At 41.3% G+C, this 18,267-nt stretch overlaps 1 protein-coding gene across 16 annotated transcripts in view; it reads right to left on the reverse strand.

Annotated features, from left to right (window-relative positions):
- Window positions 1-18,267, reverse strand: part of celf2 (cugbp, Elav-like family member 2) — a 253,216-nt gene that overhangs the window by 156,536 nt on the left and 78,413 nt on the right. The window contains exon 1 of one of the 16 annotated variants that reach the window (XM_024292767.2): window positions 8,258-9,653. The exons of 14 other annotated variants lie outside the window; for them this stretch is intronic. In XM_024292767.2, coding sequence (XP_024148535.1) covers window positions 8,258-8,334 — 77 coding nt within the window. In that variant the 5' untranslated portion in view covers window positions 8,335-9,653. Of the gene's footprint in view, window positions 1-8,257; window positions 9,654-18,267 lie in introns of those variants that run through there. One more of the 16 variants, XM_024292842.2, reaches the window with a different exon arrangement.

Below are 18,267 nucleotides of genomic sequence, written 5' to 3' on the forward strand. Positions count from 1 at the left end.
ACGATATACCAGAATCAAGAATATTTTCAGTTATTCTAAGGAAAAGAAAATACAGAAATGTTTTTTAAGAGCAAAACAGTTTCATGTTTCTTAGTAGGATTTTTGCACAAAAGGTCAATAATGAATTAAAAAAAAAACAATAGAAGAGAAATACTTTTTTATTCCCCACACGATATGCATTGTCATATCGCGCAGCACTATCCTCTAGAGGTCTTGATAGTTTCAAAAGTGTTCACAGCTTAAACTGCTTGTTTCTTTTCTTTATTTAAATTATTAATGTCATGACTTTTTAGGCAAAACCTACAATTTCAATCCATCAATTTGGCAGACGAAAGCGTCTTTTGTCACCAATATTTCTAAATCAGGTCTGTGTGAAACAAGAACATCTTTTCCTTTCACTTTTTTGTGGAAAAAAAATTGTATTGTTTTAGTTTTTAGGTTAAAAACTCAAATTTGCCAAATGATATTACAAACAAATCAGAAAATCCATTAAGGACTTTATTAAAATTACAAAATGACAGTTGAAAAGAAACAAAAATGCCTAAAAATACCAGATTTGTTAAGAGAAAATAATAATATTCCTGAAAATTCTGCAGGAAAAAATGACTAATTATTCCAGAAAACAAAGCGAAGTGCCAGTCTTTAGAGATTTACTAACAAACACAGCAGGTAGGTCTATCCCTCTTTTAGTCAGACTTCAGTCCACGAATGGGACTCCTAATCCCAAACTTCTCTTTTGCCACCATAATGAGCTCCTCTTAAAGTCTAGAGTTGACAGAGGTAAAGCATTGAATAGATAGGAAGGGAGGAAGATACAGGCCAAAGGATGGAGGGGAGGTAGAGAGACTCCTCAGAGACGAATGAAGTCAGCTCACCCTCTGGCAGAGGGAGTTACGCAGCTACGCAGTCCAAATGCTGTTGAAGACGATGCACGAGGACGACTAAAGAAACAGATTATGATTGTGTTTCTTGGTCCAGTGTTTTGCTCCTGTCACTACAGACCAGGGATGTGAAAATGCAACTGTGTTTGCCTGTGCCGGCGATGCCTCCTCTCCAGCATTTACATAGAGATGTGTGCAGCCGAAAACAAAAAAAAAAAACACACACTTCATTCGTTTCAAGGCCCCGTGATGAAACTCTCCTCTCAGAGCGCGGCTGACCTTATTTACAGGAAAACAAAGCACTTTCCCTCACCGCTCAATTCAGAAGGTAACGGCAGCGTGAAGCCGGGTGTGCAATTGCACACTTGACACTCGCGGGCTAACGTGCTCTTACAGCGTGCAACAATCAAGGTCATTAGATGGAGATGTTGAGAGCACCAAAGCATTCCAGAACGGCAAAAATGAAGTTTATGACAAAAACGAACTCATGGAGAATCAAACGAGGCGAGAGGTTTTATGCAGCGAGAAGGAAAAACAACACAGTAGCACAAGTTTCCACTCCATGCTAACCATGTGTTGATTTTCCATCGAACGTAGGCGGATCTTGAAGAGATATTTCTATAAAAGAAGCAACCTACATAGATACATAACCCGATGAGAAACGGACAAATGTGTGTGTATTGTGTGCATGCTTCTATTAGGTAATATAGTCAACACTGGAGCTATTAAAGTACACACCTTCTTTGATCTACCGTAACTCTTTGAGTCTTTATTCCGACAGATTCTTGGCATCAATATGCAACACTTTATAAGCAAAAAGTCAAGCAAAAGTCACAGTTTTGAGAAATTTCTAAATTTCTAAAGCTTCATAATTTGCAAATGAACATTTTAGATATTTTCTTAAAAAACTTTTTTTTTTTTTTTACTTTTCAACAAGTGTTTTTTCATTTACAAAATTATTTTTCTTAAAAAAATATTTTTACATTTACATTTTTTTTTTGCTTTCGAAAAATATTTTTGTCTTTGCAAATTTTTCTTATTTTCAAAAATGTTTTTGGGTTTGCAAAGTTTTTTTTACATTCAGAAAATATTTTTGCATTTGCCAAATTTTTTTTCTTACATTTTTTTTTTGCTTTAAACAAATATTTTTGCATTTGCAAACTTTTCCTGCTTTCAAAAATATTGTTGCGTGCACATTTCTTTTGGCTCTGAAAAAATATTTTTTCTGTTTGCAAACATTTTTTTGTTTTTGATGCGCTGTGTCTCATCTCATTTTTGCCCTATCTTTGATACGTTTCTGTTTATTTTTTCTCAGCTTTCAGAATTTGGTAGAATTTTGTTTATTGCGTAAACGGTTGAAGAGTTATCGTATTTTAAAGAACGTTGAGGACCAAACAGCTAAAGATCTGATGATATGCTGATGACACTCTTCTTTATTTAATACAGGGGTCCCCAGACTACGCTCCGCCTCCACATTTTTTTCCATAATTTTTGTCCCCCCAATCTGGACTATCAAGAAACAGAACGTGACTTTTATTTCTCCCTTCTGCAGTTTAAACTAGAAGATAGACTATTTATTGGTTTCATTTAAATTTTTTTTGCGTGAAAATTACAAAAATTAATTATTTAAAACTTGGCTAAAACAATCACAGCTTAAACATAAAGATTTGTGGTTTTCCAGAAAAGCCACAAATAGCCAAATTTGTGGCTTTGTGTCAGTGGGGGAGGGGTTCTATTTAGTCTTTCCTTATTGTCAATATTTTTTTCTCTCCATTTAAACCAGTTTTGGTCCTTTTCTTTCCAGGAAATAGACCGTGTCAAACTTTATATGTTCCGGTTCATCATTTTGTGTAAATTTAACGACTCGTGAGATGATAACTCCAGATGAGCAACTCTGTAATTTAACTTTAACACGCCAAAAAAAAAAAAAAAAAAAAACAATGTAATTGGCTAATTTTGCGATATGCATGAAGGTTTTCCGAAACAAAAGACCTCCTTCCGCAGAGACGGACGCACAAATGCTGTGTTATGGAGTTGGATGAACAGGAACAAATTCTCTGACCAATTTTTGCACCGGTCCACTCAAGCTTAAAGGTCAGCGCGGGAAGTGCGAGATAAAGACTCCTTTGTGTGCGACTGTGTGCATGAGCTTAAGTCCTTCACAGTCTCCCAACAACCTTCCTCCTGGTTTAAATGGCATCCTTAACTTACTGACATTTCTCCGATACGGTGTAAAGCAGACTTGCCGGATCCATAAAACACGTCATCCAATTTGTCCAAAGCTAAATCGGCTAAATTGGTTTCTAGACATGATTTGGTTACCATGACAATGACAAAGATGGTAATGGTGCTCAAAATTGTCTAAATGTCGTTCAGGGTAAACTCCATCTTTATGGACTGGAAAACCTTTTTTGATGTGATGTAGTTTGAGGATCCTCTGCAATGACTTTTCAAAGAGTACATTTTTACTGTACCTTTGGATATTTTGCATTAGCAGAAGCCAATAATTTTAATTACTTTACTGCTCAAAAAGTTTGAAAAGCGGTATACTGATAGCGATACCACATACAGAAGCACATTATTATACACTTGAAAACATATTATTTTATACAGGGTTGTGATGGGCACCAGGTCCTATCCAGTTTGAGCTTCTACAACCTGGTGTTGGTCGAAATGAAACAAGCAGAAATTTAGTCGGATTTATTCAAACTAAAAAAATATATCAGATGATCGATAAAAGCCACTTAATTGAGCTTCAAAAATATTATTATTGACAATCGCTGTCTAAGAAGGCAAAACTTTTACTATGATAATTTGCCAAATTACAGCTCCAACAAGTTCTAATAGCAGTAGCATGTGCAGCAATGCTAAACTACACCGACTCTGGTCAAGGCTATAATTAGGTTCTGTACTTGCAACTTTTTTGCCATATTTCTTTTCAATAATGAGACCATTTTTTCAATTCTAGTTTAAAAACTGAGTCACACTACTCTGCCGTTTCTTATTTTGTTTAATTTTTACTCATTTTTGTCTGAAATAAGTCATAATTTTGTCCCAAAATACTCTAAGACTTTAAAAAAGGCATTTGGAGATGAGTTTAAGACACTTTGGAGAAATCTCAATTGTCTGATTGATAAAAGTCAATCAAAAATGGCAAAATTGTCTTTAGTCCCATATCTCTAAAACTACTTTAGCTAGTGGGCTAATAAAAGACGTGAGAGAGAAAGTATCCATAGACATTTCTCTATGGGTTTGCTGTGGGTGACAGGTTGTAGTGAACACTTATAAAGCATGTAAAGGTAAATATGGGTGAAGTAGTGGGACGCAGGTACATTTTTTTATATTTTTCAAATCCTGCAAAGTGTGCAAGGAGTGCATTAGTGCTCCTCAGGAGATAAGCACTCTTTCGTGCAGCCTGACAGTTGAGTATTAGAAAATCAGAGAATCAGGGTGTAGTACAGATGTCCACAGACACTTGCGTATCTTACGTATTTGTGTACAATCACTAATAGGCCAGTACTCCCACCTTACTAACAACTAAAGACTGGCATAAGGCTCACCGTACGACAGCATCAGGCGTATGTCACAAGGGTGTGCAACTTATGTTAGCTTCAAGAATACTTTACAACATGCACGACAACGTTACATTTTTGTGACATTCCTTGAGGTGGTCGTACAAGCCATGAAGGAACTGCAAGACACACCTGCACTCCAGTTAAGGTATAACTAGTAGAAGTTGGTGTAAGGGCCCCATACGACAGCATCAGGCACATCATAAGTGTGTGAAACTTCCTCTACCTTTAAGAATACTTCACGATACTACATCCTTGACTATGGTACGTTCCATTTGTGTGACGTTCCTTGAGGTGGCCGTACGAGTCTTGAGGGAACTTCTAGACACATTTAAGATATGGCCTCTACTTCCTTTGACCCTCGGACAACACAAAAACCTTGTACGGTTGAGTGTATTTGACTAAAGCTAAAGCTATGACAGAATACTCTTTAGCAAACTACCATCAAGAAACCTTTTACTGAGTCATTAAGACAGTTTTTTGTGTTAAATGGATGACTTGCAACACCTGGACCCCGGTTCATATTTCTACACAAAGTTCACACACTTTCCATTTCCAGTACAGATCACAGATCCGTATGGACGCCTGCTCTCAGACTGCCACACCCCGGCTGTGTACATGTCCACACGGAGACCTGAGGCCGGCGGTCGCGATACATCACCACCTCCACACAGAGGTGTCAGCCACAGACAACTGCTGCCGAGCCCCGGCAGCGCACAGACATTCATCATTATGACACGCCAGCATAAAACAATGTTGCAGCTGGCGATGCGTGAAGACGACTTCATCACATCATACATCACGTGTACTGTACATGTTCCCCCCTAAATAACAACATTATGAACAAAACCATCAGGAACAAAATGACAGCGGGATTTTTCCTCCATTCTCAGACTCTCATAGTGAAGCTTGGGAGGGAAAAAAAACAACCACCACCGCAGACTATTTTCTCCTAATCTCCACATCAGATAAGTCACTATTCAAATCCAAGCAGATGTCTGTCCAGGGGCTTGTAAGCTGTCGAGCAATCACTCCTCTCCTCTGCCAGTCCTCCGATGTCAATTCTCACCCAGCTCCCTCTCCCTGATCTCCCTTCACTTCTCTTTCCATGTCTCAGATTAGGTCGCTGTATCAGTCTGATCGGCCGTGATTTGCCAGAGGGTGTTATCAACCTTCTATAGAATGGTTAAGATGCAATTTTTGTTTGAGTGGATGTGTAATCTGCAACCGATCCGAGCCCAATCGACTGTCGGATTCCGGGAGACGCGGGAGGATAGTGAGGAGTGATTTGCAGTTGTTTGATGAAAAATACGGGGTGGGGAGGGGATCATTTCTAGAAAAGAATGTATGAGGTTTGGACTTTTAGGGAAGATGATAACAACCTCGTTTTCTGAGACAGTTTTTCTTCGGAAGTAAAGTAGGGAAGGTTTGACAAACGTATGTCCAGTTTGACCTTTTCCTTGATACACGATGTTTTAAGTATTTCAACTCAACTTAACTTAAGCGAGTATTGTCAGCAACCACTTCCCTCCAGGGTAAGAGGAGGCACACAAACGTTTCCCATGTCTGTCACAGGAGCCTTTCAGCTGCTAGCTTCATGATTTGTGTCCTTTCAAGCTTGGAGAAGGGGTCAGGAAGGGGAAGTGAAGGGATAAGTGGGCGGGAATAGGTCACGAAGAGAACCAGGGTCCTTTTCATTTTCCTGTAAAAAGTTAACAACTCTGTGTTTCTGTTTGCTCAAATATCAGATACCCCTGCAGCGAGGACACACCATACCCCGAGGAACCTCACAGTTTCGCAACAGGAGGGAATTCAACACTGAGTCGAAGGAGGTGAGGGGTCACATATTTCCCAGACAGGGATCCCAGTCTAGCCTGGAACAAGGCTGGAAAGTCAAGGGAGGCTTTAAACCTCGCTGTCCTCTCTGCTGTTACGCGTCAATCTGACAAGAAGCTGAAGGCGGCCGTGAGGAATCAGGAGAAACTCTCTAAACACAATGATGCAAACAATAATGTCAAAGGATTACCAGGAGCACCTCTCCAGAGCTAAATAGCCGTGCTCCAGAGGCGTGTTTGCGTAAATACAAAGTGTCATCTCCATAAGCGCTATCTGCTTCAACCTGTCCGCCTCCTCGCCGGCTGGGTAACGGGGCGCAGATAGGCCTGTCTAATTCCGGCGACACACATTATTCGGAAATCCCTCACTGCGGGGCAAACGCTGCCTCAGCCGCTGATGCAAAACACATCTGAGCGCGGAAGGGAAGGGCGATGGCGTTCGCGTACCCCCGCCGGCCCAATGGAGCCCATGACACTGATTAATGAGAAAACCGTCTTGTCACCGGGGCATCTGGGTAATAGACTACATGGAAAGTCAATGGGGGGAAGGCTGGGAGGGGATAAAGTGCACAACCTGCTCTTATGTCAGTGATGGAGTTTATGAAAACAACAGCAGCTGTTTGGGAATCGTTCATCATCTGACCCACATTTAACCAAAACCAGGTTGACCGTTCCTGCAGACGTTGGACCGTAGGGGTGGGGAATCCCTGTCCCGGGAGACCCCGACAGGTCTGGTAGACCCAGCTGTCGGGGTCAGGACCCGCTTTTTGAGGCGCAGAGATCTTACTGGAAACACCTGGATCTGGTCCTTGTTCCAGACATCTCAGACAAACCCAAACCGGGAGTCTCTGAAATATCTTGCAACATTTTCAGGGGTTCTCCTGGATCACTCGAAATGTCTCGCTTTCATGTTTCGAACATCTGAGGAGTTTTAAAACTTTCAGTCATCTGGAGTCTCTGAGCATTTTTGAATTCTTTTTCTTTGATGCTAAAATCTAAGACACGTTTTTAGGGACCATCCAGCCCCGGGTCCTGGACATCTACCACCTGGACCCTACCAGGCTGGATCCTGGTCCAGACAGATTGAAGACAATCCAAACTCGTTGGACGTTTAGATTCACTTCCAGATTTTTACTTTGATTCCAAACCAATTTCAATCCCAAATTGTGTGTTTATTATTAAAACCAGTTCAAATTAAATCCACCTTCAGGTTCCAGACTAGACAGAAGAGAGAACAAAGACCTAAATAAAAACCCTGAACGCCTCCTAAACATTCTCTCCTCTCTGTGTTTTGTAGATTTTTCAGGATTTATCCTGAGTTTCTTCAGAGGAGGAGCCTGACGACGTGATGCTCCAGGAGCTCCTCTCTGCTCCCCATCAGGAGCTCCTGTCTGCTCCCCATCAGAACCAGGAGCTCCTCTCTGCTCCCCATCAGTAGCAGGAGCTCCTCTCTGCTCCCCATCAGTAGCAGGAGCTCCTCTAAGCTCCCCATCAGAACCAGGAGCTCCTCTAAGCTCCCCATCAGAATCAGGAGCTCCTCTCTGCTCCCCATCAGGAGCTCCTGTCTGCTCCCCATCAGCACCAGGAGCTCCTCTCTGCTCCCCATCAGAACCAGGAGCTCCTCTCTGCTCCCCATCAGTAGCAGGAGCTCCTCTCTGCTCCGCTGAATCCCGCCTTTTGTCCCGCAGATTCCAGAGTTTGGAGGGGGAACAAGTGGAGCGCGGGGGTCGGGTTCTGCAGATGCCGGACTTCCAGCTGCCTCGTGCGACTGTGATCAGCCGCGCACGCCCGCGCGCACGCGACAAAGGGCGGAAGCCGCTGTTTTGCTTTTTTTTTTTTTTAGAGCAACTGGGACAGGAGGAGCGGAACCGCCGCGCGGCGGCTGCATTCAATCTCCACGATGGCGTTCAGTCAGCCGCGCGCGTGCCATTCACCGACGAGGAGAGAAGTGAGAAGGAGAGGAACTTACAGTCTGTCCCCGGGAACGAGCAGGCGGCTCTCCACCATCATCTCGGGCAGAAAATCCAGATTGTAGGATGAAGTCATGCTGCTGCCCGTCCGAAGCGTGTGCGTGCGGTGCCGTGCGCTGGAGTGTGTGCGCCTCGGCCGCTGTGCGCCCTCCCCCCCGACAGAATACGGGCGCGTCGCTCCCGCCCAAACTGCGCCTGGCCGCCGAGACAGAAAGGGACAGGTGCACGAGCCGAGGCCTCCCCGAAGGCAGTGGATCCAGCCGCGCGCGCTCCGTCCGCATCCAGCTCCGCTCACATTCTCCTCTTCCTCTCCCCCGCGCGCCTTTTCACCCTCCCTCTCTCTCCCTCTCTCTCTCTGTTTTCTTCCGTCCGTCCTGCGCGAGCGCAGCTCTGCAACAGCGCAGCTCGCGGACTGTTGGGGGGGCGTGGCGCGGCGCGCGGCGCTGCAGCTCTGGCTGCTCCTCAGCCGCGGATTGGCTGCTCCTTCCTTAAATGTTGAAGATTTGGTGTCATCAGGACCAACACTTCCTTCTTTAGCATCAAACAGACTTTAGATCCGGAGAGGTTTGGAAATATGGACGTTTTCCTCCAAAAACGAAGATTTTTCTTCATTTAAAGATAAAAGATGAATGTCAGGGTGGAGTTCTGTCTGAAAGGACTGAAGTTTTCGGATCATTTTTAGACAAAAGTTTTGTTTTATTCTTCTTACACAACTTTTTTTTTCATGAACACATCTAAAACACACACTTGCTAGCTGTATATGCTTATTTTGGGCTCTTACGTTCAAAACTCTTGTAATCACGCAAAATTCTACAACAGTTTCTAGCTAGGTTCACACTATTTAGGCAGCCATTTTCAATGAAAAGTTTATGCTAATTCGGGCTTCAAATTTCTCACATTCACGTGTCGCTACGCAACTTTCGACAACCGTTTTTAGCTAGGTTACACCAGTCTCGTTAGCTTGCGCTTAGGCAGTCATTGTCAATGAAAAGTCAGTGTAAACGCATGTATATGCTAATTTCTGGGTTCCACATTTAAAATTTTCGCATTCATGTGTCAATTTCTATGACTGTTTTTAGCTACGTTCACACCGGCCATATTGACTCGCGTTTGTGTCACTACGGACATTTCTACAGCTGGTTTTAGCTAGGTTCACACCAGTCTCGTTAGCTTGCGCTTAGGCAGTCATTTTTAATGAAAAGTCTATGTAAACAAAAGTGTATGCTAATTTCGGGCTTCCACATTCAAAATTCTTGCATTCACGTGTCGCTACGCAACTTTCTACAACTGTTTTTAGCTAGGTTACACCAGTCACGTTAACTTCCGAACTCTTTCACTCACCAACTACTACACAAGTTATTAAGTTCAGTCACTGGCTCTTGATGTATAAACAGGAAGTAACATTACACAGTAGGGCAAAGGTCGCCATTTTGTCCGACGTCACTGGGAAAAGGGTCTATTGTAGATTTAGACACCTTGGAAAAATGGTGACCGCCCTATATAGAGCACTAAGTGGGGTATAGTGAGAGGATTCAGACACAACCTCTATGTTTAGCCAGCGCACCATTTAACGGGTTGAAAAATGTTTTTTAGCATTGTTAATTAATCCAACTGTATGTCAAGATACTTTTAGCTAGTTTAGCAAACCGTTTAATCTATTTAAAAAGTTTTTCTTAGCTAATCTCATATTGTTATGTTTAGCTATTGTAGCTTACTACAATCTAGCTTACTTAAAACTGTAGCTTAGCATTGTTAAAGTATTATTTCGCTTTTAGGCTAAGCCACTTTTAGCTAGTTTAGCATAGTTTTAATTTCCAAGATAAATCAATATTTTGTTTTTTTTCTACAAATTTCATATTTTTCAACTCAATCTGGTTTACTTCAGTCACTCTATGCTTAGCTAACGTTGGATTTAGCTTTTTTGAAAATGCAGTTTAGCATTGTTAAAGTCCGCTTTTAGGCTAAACTACTTTTAGCTAGCTTAGCATAGTTTTCATTTCCAAGATATGTAATTCTATGTTTAGCTAACGTGGCATTTAGCACATTTAAAGATGTAGCTTAGCATTGTTAAAAACAGTTGCATGCTAAACTACTTCTAGCTCGTTTAGCACACAGTTTTAGATCTTATAGACAATTCCGTTTTATTAATTTTCAAGCTATTTCTTTTTGCAAGTGTAGCTAGATTTTTAATTCTTAACCCGATTAGGTTCCATTTGGTGGAAACCATTTTTGGTTATCCAAATATATTTATTTTTTAAGACAAGCTTTTTGATGTTACCCAACATTTTATTTCAAGCTAATGAAAGTTATAAGCATACCAGTTTGAATTTTTAAAAACGTCTTAAATTTGGGTATTTTTAAAAATGTAAGCATTATGCTAGCATGCTTGCTAGCTAATTTAGCATTTATTGTAACAGTTTAATATTTTCAGCATTTTTAGTACATTTTTTGTGTTTTACTTGAATTAAAATTTTCTTTGCTAATTTAGCATGTAACACATGTATTTGTGTGTTTTTTTATCTAGTTTAAACTTGTAGCTCTGCTGACTTTACTTCTACATTTTGAAATCTTTAACACTACTGTAATGCACGACGTTGACATGGAATCAGCCTCAGTTTAGGAATCAGTCACAAAAAAAAGACCATAATTTCCAACAGCAACTACAAAAACCCTTTTTAGGAGAAAACATTCAAACCCTTTTTCCAAGTTGTTTAAATAACTAATCTCTCCAAGTAGGAGCTAAAAAAGAACAAGCGCTGCACCATTGTGTTTGTTTACTACAGGACTATTTTCAGACGGACCCTCAGGATCTGAGCTTAAGCCAAGAGAGCGCACATAATGGCAGCGCATGATCTCCGTGCACAGCAAGAGTCAAGTCTGCAAATCAATTTTTACTGTAATGCCTTCTAAAAAAAAAGCTAAATATAACTGCTGCACTTTTTCCTCATGCTACATTGCACAGTTCAGTCCAGGCAGCTTCAGAGAAAATCCGACTGTGATGTCTTCATGAAAGGGAGGCTAGTCTGGTGATTTACTTCCAAATGAGAGGCCTGAATTTGGAGAGGTGCATTTGGGCGTTGGGAAGGGGGGGTGGTGGTGGCTTAGCAATAATAAACCTGCTCATAATTCTTTTTTTATGCGGCGTTAATTGTGTGGATCCAGAGTGCCTCCCTGCAGAACTGGAGCGGGCTTGAGAGCAGCACAACTACCAGGTTGCCCCACTTCTTTTCTCCTCTGCAAAAAAACGAAAAGAAAAAAAAACGAGGGGGGCACCTCCATAAAATAATGAGAGAGAAATTCATCTCTCTCGGGGAAGAATCTAAGTATCTGGGTCAATAGGAAAAAAAAAGTGCTCAGTATGCACATGTACGGCGGTATAAAGAGTACAGCGTGGGTGGGACTCGGCTCAGGGCCTCACTGAAGGCTGGGGGTGGGGGTGGGGGTGGCATGCGTGTTTACTCGCACAGCTCGGGTCAGAACATGGATGGGAAAGGCTGATCTTCCATCAGTGACTCAGGATCGTCCCACGAGTGGGGACGACGCTGCACGTTTCACCGCACTTGACCTTTCTCAGAACGGGAGCTGAACGTTATGTAACCCAGAGCCGCGCTGTAATCACAGGCTTTCATGTCCGCGCCGCCGTCGACGCGCGCGAAACGCTGTTTCGGGTTTTTAAAAGGCTCATGGGAAGGAAGCGTGCGCCGAGGTGTCAGATTTTCAAGGAAATTCCATGATGACTAAAAAGCTTTTTAGAGGTTAAACCCGACTGTTCTGTCAAAAACTCACTGAAATGGAGTCGTTCTTAGTAATCGCCGTTTTCCTTGTACTTCTAGAATTCTCTTCGGTTGCCCACCCACCACCATAGGGAGAACTTGCTGTTTCTGAGAGTTTAAAAATCAAAATACTGGATTTGTTTGCGCCGTTATCTTTTTAAAAAGAAAAAAAACTGGAGCCAGATCAGTTCATCAAGTAACCACTAGGGGGTTTATCAAACAAGCAAGTCTAAATGTGACCCAATAAAACAAGTAATGTCCAAACAGCATTTTTTTTCTTTTTTTTTTTAGCTTTATCGTAATTTCTTGCTAACCCTTTAACTCTTAACGTTATTGGCACAACGAAACTCTTCAGCTATTTACACGATTATTTTAATTCCAATGGATTCTGAAATAGGAAAAGCAGCTTTGCACCAACATGCAACACTTTACGAATCCTTTACGACTTTACAGTAGTTAAGCATTGCATAACAATGGAAAGTAAACTAACGTAAATATAATGGATTTATGCTAGAAAAACGTAAAAAGTGTTGCAAAATGAAGCAAAGCTGCTCGTTGAAATTACGTAATTAGCATAGTTTTACATTTAAACAAGGTCAAAGTTTTTTTTCTAGCATTTCTTTTCACTAATGCAATGTGTTTGTTAGCTAATTTAATATTATTTAACTTAATACATGTTTTTTTTGCATTTTATTTTGCAAGTGTAACATGTTTGTTTGCTAATTTTCTATTTTTAAACTTAATCAGGTTTCATTCAGTCACTACGTTTAGCTAACGTGGAATTTAGCACATTTCAAAATGTAGCTTAGCGTTGTTCAAGTAATATTTTGTCATACTTTTAGCTAGTTGTGTGAATGCTGCAAAGCAGTTTGAACTCTATCAATCAATTTATACATTTTTAATGTTTTTATTAAGTTAATTTGGGATTTAGGTGATATATTAGCAACATCGTAGCTGTTTTAGCATCTACTGTTTTTTGGGGGGCATTTAGCTGAGATACCTAATGCTAGCTTGTTAGACTGTTTTGGGAGTCACTAAGGATTTCTAGGCTCTTTTGAAGTTTAGACAATATTTTAGTTAAATGCTAGCTATTTTGGCTAAATTATGATTTTATTTTTTTCATTTTTTTATATTTTTGAGCTAATATTTCAGCTACATGCTAGCTAGTTTGGCTAATATAGGCTTTTTTTTTTTAGTTTTTTATTCCAATTTTGAGTTTCGACAATATTTTAGTTTGCTATCAGCTTCAGCATTTTCAGCAATCCTTCTCGACGTTTTCAGCTATCAGTTTCAGCATCTTCAGCTGTTAGCACTAGCATCTTCAGCATCCACATTCAGCTTCAGACTAGCATTATTGGAGGCAATGTTATATATCAAGTTAACACTGAGTTTGTTTGTTTTTTTTTTTAGCATCTTATTTTCACGAGCGTGACTAGCTAACGGTTGTTAGCTAACCGTTGAATATCTGAGTTTTAGCTTCAATGTTTAAGTTATTTGAATGACTGCAACTCTTTGACCGTTTACTCAATCAACTTAACGGTCTTTAAAGTGGGGAGAAGCAGCTTTGCACTGACATGCAACACTTTAGGAACATTTTGACTTATTTCTGCATCAGAATCTGTTGAAATTACTTCATTTGTGTAAATAAATGAGAGTGTTATTTTGCTTTGTGGTGTTAGAGGGTTTAATTTACTGTACACACTTTTTCAGTTTACAAAAAGACTTTTACCTGAGATGCACATTCACTACAGACAATAAAACTAATTTTTCCCTTTAAACACAGATTCATTTGAAAGCTGTCGCGCAGGAATATTCTCCCAAAGACCGAAGCGTGCAGGATTACAGCAGACATGCTCTGAAACGGCGTGTTTGCCAGAGGCTCACCAACACCTGGATGACTCTGCGCGGTGACAGAGCGTCAGGTTTGAGGCGAGCAGACTGGAACCGAGGCGCTCATAAACAACCCTGCAATCAAATCTCCTCATTTGCTTCCAGTTCCAAACAAATCCTTCCCTCCTGTTCGGCAAACACAAAAAGCTTCCACGCCGTAATAAAACATGATCGCTCTCAATTTTCCCCGTGCTCGTACGATTCGTACGGCTGCTGGGGACGGACGTGGATGTTTTTATTATCAAGTTCACGCCGCAGCTGTTGGATCTTTTTATGGGGTGCATATGTTTGTTAGCTTAATTATTATTCCAGATGACTGGGTTTTCTGTGGGACTTTTTTACCGGGCAGACATTTCTCACTCTCAATGCCCCCCCCACTGCTGTTGCTGTTGTTCTCTTCTCCCGCCTTAACCCTTGGCCCCTGCTATCACTCCATCTCGTCACCCCGGGGGCCCCGTGTTCTCCTTGATCCCGCTCGTGGCAAGGTCTGCCACCGCCATCGCTTCTTCCTCACCTCATCTCCCCGTCTAGTCATTTCTATCTTTCCCTTCCCTCGTCTGTCTCACCTCGGGCTGGGGGGGGCTCAGCTGCCTGAACAATACAGATCGATCACTTAGAAAAGGAGAAAAGGGGGGAGGCAGAGGAGGAGGAGAAACAATGAGGCTGAGCTGAAAATAGCCGGTCTTACAGGATGAAGGAGAAAGCAGAAAACCGTCTCAGAAGAGAGGATTGTGGGTAGCTGATGGTGCCATCTTTTCACATGTGAATATTTAATAATGGGGTGATGAATAATTCAAGAGAGCAAGCAGCTGCGTTTGAGCCTAAGTGGACGTGTGAGGACCGAACCAGAGCGACCCGTTCACGCTGGACGCTCGCAGAATCAACGCATTTCCTCATTTACACTCACAGAAGTAGAAATGTTAAAGTAGTATGTTGTCATAGTTTTATTTGGCATTTATTTTTAAATCTTAAAAACAGGTCTGAGTTGAATTTATTCTTTAGAATTCATTTTTTGAACTGCAACATGTTTGTTAATTTGATGTTTTTAAAAATGATCAAGTTTCTTTGCGACACTGTGATTAGCTAACGTAGTATGAAGTCCACTTAAAAATGTAGCTTAGCATTGTTGGAGTATTATTTTGTAATAGCTTTATTTAGCATTTATCTTTAACGGATCAGAATTAAACAGTGAGCTAGCAGTTGTTAGCTAACACTGGAGCTTTAGCCTCAGTGTTGAACGGTTAGCTAACGATTGTTAGCTCACTGTTTCACAACGGAGCTTTAGTGTTAAGTGGTGAGCTAGCGGTTGTTAGCTCTCTGTTTATTAACGGAGCTTTAGTGTTAAACGGTTAGCTAGTGGTTGTTAGCTAACACTAGAACTTTAGCTTTTGTGTTAAACGGTTAGCAAACGGTTGTTAGCTAGCTCTTTCACACCGGAGATTTAGCTTCAGTGTTAAACGGCTAGCTAACGGTTGTTAGCTAACTCTTCAACACCAGAGATTTAGCTTCAGTGTTAAACGGTTAGCTAATGACCATTAGCTAAATGTAGGAGCCGTTGTTAGCTAACTGTTTAACACCGGAGATTTAGCTTTAGTGTTAAACGATTTGCTAAAAAGCGTTAGCTAAACATAGTAGCTATTGCTAGCTAACCGTTTTACACTGGGGCTTTAGCTTCAGTGTTAAATGGTTAGCTTATGGTTGCTAGCTAACTGTTTATCACTGGAGATTTAGCTTCAGTGTTAAGCGGTTTGCTAACAAGCGTTAGCTAATTATAGTAGCTATTGCTAGCTAACCGTTTTACACTGGAGTTTTAGCTTCAGTGTTAAATGGTTAGCTAACAACTGTTAGCTAAACATAGTAGCTATTGTTAGCTAACTGTTTAACACTGGAGATTTAGCTTCAATGTTAAGCGGTTAGCTAATGGTTGCTAGCTAACTGTTTTACACCTGAGCTTTAGCTTCAGTGTTAAACAGTTAGCTACCAACCGTTAGCTAAACATAGTAGCCATTGCTAGCTAACTGTTTAACACTGGAGATTTAGCTTCATTGTTAAACGGTTAGCTAACATAGGGTACTACGGTTAGCTAACTACAACCGCTAGCTAAACATAGTAGCCATTGTTAGCTAACTGTTTAACACCGGAGAGTTAGCTTCACTTTTAAGCGGTTAGCTAACAATGGCTACTACAGTTAGCTAATGGTTGTTAGCTAACGGTTGTTAGCTAACCATTTTACACCTGAGCTTTAGCTTTAGTGTTGAGGTTATTTGAATTACTGTAGCTCTTCAAGGACACTCCCCCACATCTCTTCCCTTTCTTCAGATCTCATTCCGGTCTTTTCTTTCTGCCTCTCCTCCATCACTCCTTTTCCCTCCGCCTGCTCCCGGCCCTCGCCGGACTCCGGTTAGGACATTGTGTTCCACTTAACACGGATGCCTGCTGCACCTGTGGGGCTGCAGCCCCTGCTACGAATGCTCGCTGACCTGTTTTGCACACCAAATCAAACTCTGACTGATGTTTCAGCTCTTCTTATCTAAGAGGACGTTTCCCACACATCAACAGAATTCTGGGAGGCCGTCAGCAGCGCCACACAGTCAAAGCCTCGCTGGATTTCAGCTTCTCTTGTCTGGGTGGCTGTAATTCGATTCCATTTTACGGAATGTTAACAGCAGGAAATAGTTGAGAGAGTCGGACATATTTGTGGGGAGAAGAGCTCCATCACATGGCGAGGATTTTAAAGACATAATTGAAGTCATACGCGACATGAAATGAGTCAAAACAAGACTCGTGTGGCACAAAGAATGAGATGACGTCTTTGTGTTCCCGTTTGACCCGGGTCACTGGCTCTCTAACTAACTGGCTGCACAGGACGCTGGGATGGAGTCCAACGCCGTCGAAGCACCTTCTGACCTCCTCGCTGACGAGTGCTCCCGTGTCCCAGCGTGACACTCGGGTGGGTCGCTCCTAATCCCTGTCCCAGTAAAGGCCCCCGGGTCTACTGGACCCAACAGGCTCTGTGAGTGTGGATGATGCCATTAAGGCCTGCGGCCCGGGCAGCGCTTGGAGGTCATAGTTCGAGGTTCAGTCAAGTGTCATAAAGCTTTGCTGTGGAACCAAAGTATTTATGAAGAAAGAACTCGGTAAATTACGTCAAACAAACTACAACCTCAGCAGGCGACTAAATCAAAGAACATTCTGGAACAATCTTAAGTTTTTAACCCTTTAAAACCAAAACAGTTGCCATTGACGCCTAAATAACACGTTCTTTGAAAAACTGTAAAACTGTGACCATTTAGGCAATCAACGTAAAATGACTCTGACGTGGAGATGTTTTTTTAGCTGCTTTTTATATCAGTTTTGCAACACTGTTGTGTAACATCTAATGTTAGTAAAATGACAGCGCAAAGCTGATTTCTCTTTGACAGAATCAGTTATGCTAATTGTACAAACAATTTATGAATGTAAAGTCGTAATTCACTTTACGACTGTAATTGACGTCTCACTTTATGGCTATAAAGTCATGAATTACACTGTAATTGTCCGTCTTACTTTACGACTGTAATGTCGTGATTTACATCTTCATGACTGTAATCAATTGTCTCACTTTACGACTGTAAAGTCATAATTTACAACTTTATGACTAATTTACTTTCTTACTTTACGACTCCCATCAACTGTCTCACTTTACGACTGTTAAGCCGTAATTTACGAGTGTAATCAACTGTCTCACTTTTTGACTGTAAAGTTGTAATTTACGACTTTATGACTGTAATCGATTGTCTCACTTAATCACTGTAAAATCCTAAATTACGAATGTAATCAACTGTCTTACTTTACAGCTGTAATTGACTCACTTTTTGACTGTAAAGTTGTAATTTACGACTTTATGACGGTAATTGATTGTCTCACTATACAACTGTAAAGTCGTGATTTATGACTTTATGACTAATTGACTTTCTTACTTTATGACTGCTATGTTGTAATTTACGACTGTAATTGAATGTCATCAATTGTCTCACTTTACAACTTTACAGACATAAAGTGTAAATGACTGAAAAGTTTTGCATTATCACCTAGAGGCCGTTTTTCTCCACTTCAGAATCAGTTCGAAATATGTTAATTGCATAAACGGTTGAAGAGTTAGGATTCTTCGTAGAACGTGTTATCTCAGCACATTCTCACTCCCAACTCGCCACATTTGGCGTTTGGTTGAGGACCCCTCCGGGTCAAAAATGGATGATTTGGGTGTCCCCAACTCGTCGTTTTCTTGATGTGCTGACTGTTCCCATTAAATCACGGGTCCCCAACCGCTGGACTGCAAACTGGAACCGGTCCTAAGGACCAGTCCG

This window comes from Oryzias melastigma, linkage group LG23 (genome assembly GCF_002922805.2).
Source record: "Oryzias melastigma strain HK-1 linkage group LG23, ASM292280v2, whole genome shotgun sequence".
NCBI lineage: Eukaryota > Metazoa > Chordata > Actinopteri > Beloniformes > Adrianichthyidae > Oryzias > Oryzias melastigma.